The following is an 8,542-nucleotide window of genomic DNA, read 5'->3' on the forward strand; positions in this document are numbered from 1 at the left end:
TAGATAGGGACGGTGAAAATCTCATTAATCTATTCGTACACATCATTAATTTACAATCTCAAATGAATCTTCGAAAATTTAAAAGGAAAAATATAACTTATTAAAGGTAAAAGTTGTAACCTTTTGAAACTTTATTCCAATCTTAAGTTGAAAGCTAAAGATTCAATTTATTTATTAAAACGTTCATCAAAGTTTATATTCAAATTTACAAAAATTTATAGGTGTCTTATTCTATCCGACTATATTCAGGTGAGAATTTTTTAGTTGACACGAGATATACGTATATATAATTAAGCTCGTGATTTTTTATTTAACACGAAACAGAACCAATAGTCTTCTTGTATTGCAACAGTACGCAACCTGATCCTTTTACTTGAAGTATCACGGTAAATTACCAAACGTCTCATATCTTTAGGAATCATTGATATTAGGGCTAGGATTAGTTAACAACACGTTAGATTTAAACGTTTAATTTTGAATATCTTAATTAGTTAAATTAGACCCAATATAAATATTTTGGGTGGGGTCCACAAAATAATTTGGCCAAATTTCTGAAACGGTTTTTTTTTTCTTTTTTGTCGGAAAAATTACATTGGTCCGGGTCGGATTCGGATTCGGATTCGGGTCCCAAAAGATTTACAAAATCCCGAAAATGCCCTCATGGCCTGTCCGAATTCGAAACCTTTCTCCAACGGCTACTTGCAGAAATGCGACAATTTAAAATTTGTCCTCGGTTACCTCGCCATCTCTCTCTCTCTCTCTCTCTCTCTCTCTCTCTACAACTTGAATTCTGATCGCTACTCTCATCTGTTAACCTTTCCTCTCTCATTCTCTCTCTAGATCTTGTTGAGTTGCAGTGACGATGGAGGAGATTCAAGCTGTGAAGTCTACTACTGACAATCCAGGCGAAGATTTCTACGAGATGATCGAAGCGCCTAAGTTCGTTGACTTCACCGTTTCCGATCACTTCATTCCCGATGATCGCTACTGGTTCTGCTCCCGAGTCGGTTTGTTTCTTCTCTTTTGCTCTGATTTTGTTTCAGTGTTAGTTAGGGTTTGAAGTCCTTTTTTCTTCAGTCTGTTGGAAATGGAATTCAACTCTCGGAGAATTGTAGGTCTAAACCTCAGTTTGTTCATCCTGCGAATTACGTTACTGTTCTCTGTGATGTTCGATTTTGTGTGAGTTTTTGGCTTTTGGCTTGAGAACTACTTCTGCTGTGGAAATTAGGAAATGGAGAAGAACAGGCGTTGATTACTATACTCTGTTGCGATGCTACTGAGAACTGATGTATTTGAATTTTGAATTATTTTCAATTGGAGTAGCTGGTAGATGAAGTTCTTTAATTCATTCGAATTATTAGTTTATTTGCATATACAATGGTTCATTTGTTTTAAATCCATTTTGTTGTTTGCGTTATCTGTACTGTAATTTGTTGAGTTTAACCTAGTGTTGTTCTCAAGAGCTCAAAGTGGAAACAATATTCGTTCAATTTATTACAGAAACAGATTATTTCATTCTTACTAAAATGTAGGTTGTGAAGAGAAGCATCCAGAAGAAATGGACTCTGAAGTTATTTACAAAAACTTTGTTATGCGGGTATGTTGTTGTTGATTAAGCTTCTCTGTAAGCGGATTTTCTAATTTGTTGTTTCATTTTCATGTAAGAAAGTGTTGAATCAAACAGGTAATGGCAGCGAGGAGTCCGAATGTTCGGCTTCAGAGAGCTCGAAGGTCTAAATCTAAAACTTATCTTCTTCTTCTTCTTTCTATTTTCCATTTTCTTTCCCAATGTTCTCCCATGAATGATAATTTTGAGCATCATTTTGTGTAACTATTAGGAATCTGAAGTGCCCACTTACAGCTCCTCCCAAGTCTTCAAAATCTAGAGTGGCCAGACTAGCTCTGATATCTTCCATCTCTAATAGGATAGTGGATGCAAGAGTGAAATCTAGACCGCCTATTCCCAAGCCTACTACGACACTGAATGCAAAGGCAAGACAAGTTCATGCGAAGGCCATGACCACTCCAAGAAACAAGAAGCTTAAATCAAATTCCAATGGGTTTCTGAGTGTTAAAAATCCTAAGACTACATTAGCTGAAATGCCAAAGACTACAACGGTAGCTAAGGCTTTGATCTTTCAATCTCCAAAGAAAGATGCGAAAAAGAAAAATTCAATAGAAATGAGTACCCCTGTGAAAACTTTATGTGCAGCAATGAAGAAACTTGAGATTACTAGTGCGAAGAAGAATCGATTAGGGGATGGACAGCCGTTGCCTCTGGATCCTTCAAGAAGAAAGTTCAGAGGACGTGAGGTAAAGAGCCGAGTTTTTGATTCATTAGGAACTTACAGTTGCAAACGTCGGGATGCTAAATCTGCAAGAGTTTTGAAGAGGAGAAGCAAAGAAAAGAACTTAAAACCGCCTCTTCCTGATCACATGGGCCAAGATATTGTTGATGAGGATGCCAGTGACATGGATATTGATGATAAATCAAGGCATGTTTCGATGCAAGGGTCTGCTCTGCCAAGTTCTGCTAAGAATATTGAAGGAAATCAAGATGAACTTCCAAGATCTGAAGATTCGGATAATCTGTCCAAAGACTCTAATGAAACTTCAATTTCAAATTCCGAAAACAATCATGAAGAGATAGCCAAAATAGATGCATTAGAGTTGAATATTTCAGAATATCTTGCGAGTGGTGATAAAGAAAATGTAGCTGAAATTGATGAAGGTATTCAAGATGAAAAGGTTTTGCAGATTGAGGAGCCCCTGGACGAGAACACAGATAATGGGTCCAAAAACTTCAAAGATGATGAGACTTCAATATCAAATTCAGAAGCAAGTGATTTCAAATTAGTTCTAAGCCAAGTGGAGGACGAGAAGAATCAAGAATCCAATCATGAGGAGAGAACGAAATCAGGGGAAATACAGATAAATATCTCAGAACACGAGATTGATGATAAAGAAAATGCAGTGTCCTCTGATGATGATATAGTGCACGAAAGTGAAACCATCACAGATGAAAATACCGCACCTAAACACAACAGGTAATGGATCGATCTAATTTTTCCCAAGAATTGAATGAATATCTTGTTCAGATTATTGATTTGTTGAAGGAAACCTTGCAGGGTAAACAATTCTTCCGACCAGTCTGAAAGAGTGCCATTTGGAAAACTTGAGAAATCTAAAAATACAGCAAAGGTAATTTAATTTCTTGGCCTTTTTACTATGATATTGTTACTTCATCTATCTCGATTTCTGCTTGCTATAATGATAGATAAAATGATGCAGGTCAATGGAGTATTGAAGAAGAAGACTCTAAAGGAGAACACCACCCCTGCTGCACTTGGTGCTCATGGGCTGAAACCCAGCAAACCAAAGTCCACGAACCCGAAGCCATTCAGGCTAAGAACTGATGTGTGTTATCTCTCTCTCATTCACCACCAAGATTATTGGTTTATCGTATCTCTTCACATCGCTAATCTGATATCAATTGGTTGGTGGGTTTAGGAAAGAGTTGTACTAAGGGAAGCAAACTTGGGGAAAAAGCTTAATTGCCCGTTGAAAGACATCACTGCATCTCGAAGGTTTCATGGGGACAAGTTACAGAGAAAAACTCAATCCACGGTTCACCAAGTGAGCCCTCTTCAATCAAATGTTCTTCAACCCCCTCCCCCCTGCTCGGATGGGTCCAAATATATAAATATATTTTCATTCTTTTTGCTAGAATTCTGGATGCGATGATCATGTTGAATATGAACAAGGGGTGTTACAGAGAAAAACCCCAGATGATCAACAAGTAAGTTGGTATGGTATTAAAGAAGAACTGGTTTGTTTGTTTGTTTTCATCCAAAGATCTAGCTAACATCTGCGATATTAACAGGGAAGAACAGTACCAGATTCCTCAAACAACAACAAAAAAGCAGATTCACAAAATTGCGTTGCTTTAAAACAACACCAGAAACAGAGCCTTTGCCGTCAGCTCAAACCTGCTAAAGAGAGATCAACCAAGCCAGATGAGAATCTGAAAAGAAGCAAACTAGAAAAGATGCAGACAAATGTTAGGAAGCCGCCTCGCGTAGGTAAGTAACATATATTATACATTTGAACCTTAAATCATAGCTATAGTGTTCTGAAATATGAAAGTTTTTCTCCAAAGGGAAATGGCTTCTCTAGTGGTTACCATCCGGCTTACTCATTGCAATAAGAACACAGTGAGCCACAAAGACGCTAAAGAAACATCCGACACATTATTATGTCGAAAGACAAGGCCTGCAACTATTTCAAAGGAGCCAAATGTTCATAGCAATCATGTACCGAGGAGCTGCTCAAGAAAATTGGGTCAGGTGATCGTGATTATCCTCACCGGAGTTATCAGGTTAGTGCATTGGATTGTGGATTGCTTTCGGTTTGTTCAATTAAATCATTGAATTGTATGTTAGAATTTAGGTTTAGTTTATACATAGCCCATCTCTAAGCAAAGAGTGTGTGTGAGAGTTGTAAGAATTTGAAACATAGGATAATACCCTTGGGGGTCGGACTTTGTTGGATTATGCCTACCCTTTGGACTTTATTTAATTCTTTTATTTTTATTAAATTGTCAAACTTGATCTTATAATTTCCTAACTCTTATCTTCGAATTAAATTTGAGAATGTTTAACAGTTGGTCACAAATTTAATAGTTGACCGAAAATGTTATTTTAATTATAACAATTGATATTAACTATAGATTTACCCGAAAACTATCAGTTTTCATACCAACTTAAGCCAAGGATTAGATTTACCAAAAAGTATCAGTTTTCATACCAACTTAAGCCAAGGATTAGATTTACCAAAAAGTATCAGTTTTCATATATCATTTTGTTATTTCAAATTCATATATCATTTTGTTATTTCAAATTGTCACTAGTCCATCGTGTTGAAATTCTCTCCCCATTGTCGATTGTATAATATCTCTCTCCATTGTCGATTGTATAATATTTGAAATTAGCGTTTCTTCCATTTTGAAATAATATCATTTACAACTATGGATCATTTACAACTATGGATATCAACTATTCATTGATCTTATTTAGCCAACAATTTTAATCTCCTAAATTAAAATTCTTGATTCAATCTCTCAGGGATAATCAACTTATGTGAAGAGCTGTATCTTGATTAGGGATTCAAATCTTTTATGATATAAATAGGATGAATGAATTAAGGAGAACCATGCAATGCATGGGGTTAAAAGCCTTACATTAGCCCAATGAAACTAGAAGAAAATATAAAATTTATGACCAATAATTTGTACAGTATTTATGACCTTCTCTATGCTCTCACCACTCACACTCATCTGTATCCTTTTTACACTTTCCTCCCGAAGACACTGTGTTCAAAACAAACCTTCAGATTCCAGCTTAAATGGTGAATGGATCAGCTGGGGTGTAAACAACTGGAGTTTTCGACACAGTCACATTGCCCAGTTGCAAATGAGGAGCCACCGTATCCTCGATAACGACTGGATTAACTGGCACCACCCTCTCTGGTATGATCCGCTCACCGTCGACCTTCGCCAGGACCTCGAAATGCATCCTCACAACCTCAGGCTTAGTCCTCCATTCTGGAAATCCCTCCAAGTTGATCCCATCTCCTTCTTTCAACTTCTTGTCGACACCAAACCCAATCTTCACGGTTGTTTGGGCGGAAACGTCAGCCTTCAGCAGCTTGAAGGAGCCTTTTTTGTCTGCCTTGGGGCCGAGAAGGGACGTGAGAAGTGTTTCAAAGCCAAGTAATTTCGAGTTCGATCCATTGATGGAGGCAATTGGCCATAGCGTTGTGAATGTCTTTGGTGTTAGCATGGTAGGGGCTCCAGCTTGAAGCTGGACAGGGGAAGGAGACTGGATGGCTTGGATGTTTTTTTTGGAAGGGGATGAGAGTTCCACTAGACCAGGGGCAAGGCGTTTGAGCTTGAGCTTGTTGCTGAAGCTAGGAGAAGAAGTGAGGGAGGTAGGACCGACAATACGAAGAGAAAGGATGGGGGCGGATTGAGATCGGGAAATGTGGTGGAGCTGTTCAGCCAAGGCTACAAGCCCTGATGCAAAACCGGGTCGTGTTCGATTGAGCGGGAGAGGAAGATTGAGCGAATGGCGCAGGCTAACAGACCTAGCCCCAGTTACAGTGACAACTGCTCCATCTGCTAAAACAACCTTCTTCAAGACACCAGCATCCACATCATGCTGCAAATTCAATGGCAAACAATCAAACTTGAGAATAAGGCATTCTAAGTTCCAGTTCATGTTCTTGATGGTTATAACTATTCAATCATTTTATTATATCTCAACTTTGAATGGTGACTTCAAGAACACTGGCTATTCAATCCATATCAATGTCTATTGATCAAGCAAATGAACAAAAGACGACCTATATCTGTTATCAAATTAAGAACAAAAATGGGTCTTTATCATGCAAAATTGAAGGTTCACTAGTGTAGGAATCATGATAAAACACCCAAATATGGCAATAAACCACCTAATCGAATGGGTGATCATGAAAATTCTCAAAAGTACAGATTATTGCAAGACTCCATGGCAATAGAAGGTTTGAACATAAATAGAAGAACCCAATTCAAAGCAGATAAAATACTCACAGGCAAGGAGACCCTCAAGCCATCAGCATCCTGAATCCAGAGCTCCATCGGTCCAGCGAGCTGAAAGGGAGCCAAGACAGGCAAATCAGAGGCAGTATTACGTTTCTGGACCAACAAATTCTCGTCCCCATGTTGAGGAGCTCGAGGCTGCTCTTGAATTTGAAAAATAGGCAAATCAACGTATTCCCAATGTTGGGCATTTTCCAGAAACTTCAATGGAAAAACTTGGTTATCGATCTCCAACTCGAACTCGTAAGCAACCGAATGCCCAACCTTGGCATCTTTGAGATCGAATCCCGTGATCTTCAAATCGTCAGCCACAAGCCCTAATCCCTTCCCAATCAACTCCTTCACATCCTTCGTAAACCCATCTACAATAGACTGTTAAAAAAAAACAATAAAATCCATCAAAACCAACACATTAAACATCAAATAATCAGAATTTTTTAAAATCCAATGAATAACCATTATCGTTACTGAGAAAAAAATCAATCGGCTGGTTAGAGAAACAATAAAACGCCACAATACGAACAGAAAACCATCAAAACCCTAAGTATCCAGAAATTAAGCATCAAATAATTACCAAATTGCATAGAAATATAAACAAACAGGGGAAAGCATGATCAAATCCGTCAAAACCAAAACAAGAATAAAATTCCATGGGTTGGTCATAGAAACAATGAAACACCACAAGAAAAGCAGAAAGCCACCAAAATCCGCAAAACTCGCAAATTAAAAATGAAATGACCACAGAATTTAAAACAGGAAACCACAATCCAACATCAAATCCTCAAACACTAACGAATAATAATTTGAATAGAATCACAATCATAAAATGAACAGGTCCATCAAAACCTCCAAAAGTGGAAAAACAAGCAAACGAAAACGAGAAGAATTACTCACAGAAGGGGGAGATCCAGCGGAAGCATGAAGAGCAAGAAGAACAAAAAGAGTTCCGAGAAAAAGGCAGCGCAGCCCGTGAAGAGCCATAATGCGATCAAAAAACAACAAAATCAAAACAAAACGAAACGAAACGAAGATCAAAATCTCTGGTTTTCCTGTTCCTGGCGATGAATCGATTTGGATGGAAAACGACCCACAGAAAATCTTCGGGGGAAAATTCTAGAACGAATGGAAGAATTGAAAGAGAAATGGGAAGATACTGGGGTTAAATAGGAAGGCAAAACGGAGTTTCTTTAAAGAGAACGATGACGTGGATGAAGATTGACCAATAGGGATTGAGGAAGTGATGAGATGGAGAGATGGAGAGATCTTATTGGTCGGCGGTGTTGGAATATGAGATGGACGATGGGAGCCTTCCGTTTCGTTTCGCTTCCTTTGGGAACCGGAGGATTTTAACGGCGTCTCGGAGTTTCTTCAAAATCTCTGGGCCCCACTTACCTCCGTAATTTCAGCCGTTTTTAAAAAATTTAATAAATAAATAAAAATAAAAAGGAATTAGGAAAAAAGGCGTCGCCCGGGTTCGAACCGGAGACCTTCAGTGTGTTAGACTGACGTGATAACCAACTACACCACGACAACGTTTTGGTGACAATTGAAATTTTAATATATTACTAAAATAGGTAAGTAATAAATAATGAACAAATAATAATTAGAAGAAAAGAATTAAAAAGTGGCGTCGCCCGGACTCGAACCGGAGACCTTCAGTGTGTTAGACTGACGTGATAACCAACTACACCACGACACCGTTTTGTTCCTTTACGAGAAATTAAATATATTACTAAATTTATATTTATATCGAGATTTAAATAATTCATATAAATATCTAATTATTAAATATTTGGGATTTTTTTTTTAAATTAATTTATTTGAGCATTAATTGATGAACTAAATTACTAATAAATGAAATTTATTTATTTATTAACTTTATTTTATCTAATTTCAACCTCAAGT

The 8,542-nt window shown here is 37.6% G+C and overlaps 2 protein-coding genes and 2 non-coding genes across 4 annotated transcripts; 1 reads left to right on the forward strand and 3 right to left on the reverse strand.

Annotated features, from left to right (window-relative positions):
- The first annotated feature begins 759 nt into the window (after nucleotides 1-759).
- LOC111792597 lies at nucleotides 760-4,645 on the forward strand. Its single transcript, XM_023674108.1, has 10 exons — nucleotides 760-1,007; nucleotides 1,533-1,597; nucleotides 1,685-1,731; nucleotides 1,839-3,047; nucleotides 3,129-3,201; nucleotides 3,292-3,417; nucleotides 3,511-3,636; nucleotides 3,728-3,799; nucleotides 3,884-4,082; nucleotides 4,160-4,645. The coding sequence occupies exons 1-10, from the start codon at nucleotides 863-865 to the stop codon at nucleotides 4,174-4,176; spliced, it is 2,079 nt and encodes a 692-aa protein (XP_023529876.1). The 5' UTR covers nucleotides 760-862; the 3' UTR covers nucleotides 4,177-4,645.
- A 512-nt stretch (nucleotides 4,646-5,157) lies between these two features.
- LOC111793944 lies at nucleotides 5,158-7,776 on the reverse strand. The gene is made up of 3 exons (XM_023676029.1): nucleotides 7,532-7,776; nucleotides 6,629-7,009; nucleotides 5,158-6,218 (listed from the first exon to the last, which is right to left on the reverse strand). The coding sequence occupies exons 1-3, from the start codon at nucleotides 7,616-7,618 to the stop codon at nucleotides 5,400-5,402; spliced, it is 1,287 nt and encodes a 428-aa protein (XP_023531797.1). The 5' UTR covers nucleotides 7,619-7,776; the 3' UTR covers nucleotides 5,158-5,399.
- A 320-nt stretch (nucleotides 7,777-8,096) lies between these two features.
- Nucleotides 8,097-8,170, reverse strand: TRNAV-AAC. Its single transcript has one exon. It is a non-coding gene; the product is annotated as a tRNA-Val (tRNA).
- A 92-nt stretch (nucleotides 8,171-8,262) lies between these two features.
- On the reverse strand, nucleotides 8,263-8,336 carry TRNAV-AAC. The gene has a single exon. It is a non-coding gene; the product is annotated as a tRNA-Val (tRNA).
- Nucleotides 8,337-8,542: the final 206 nt, after the last annotated feature.

Source organism: Cucurbita pepo, chromosome LG04, assembly GCF_002806865.2.
Source record: "Cucurbita pepo subsp. pepo cultivar mu-cu-16 chromosome LG04, ASM280686v2, whole genome shotgun sequence".
In the NCBI taxonomy this organism is placed as follows: Eukaryota; Viridiplantae; Streptophyta; class Magnoliopsida; order Cucurbitales; family Cucurbitaceae; genus Cucurbita; species Cucurbita pepo.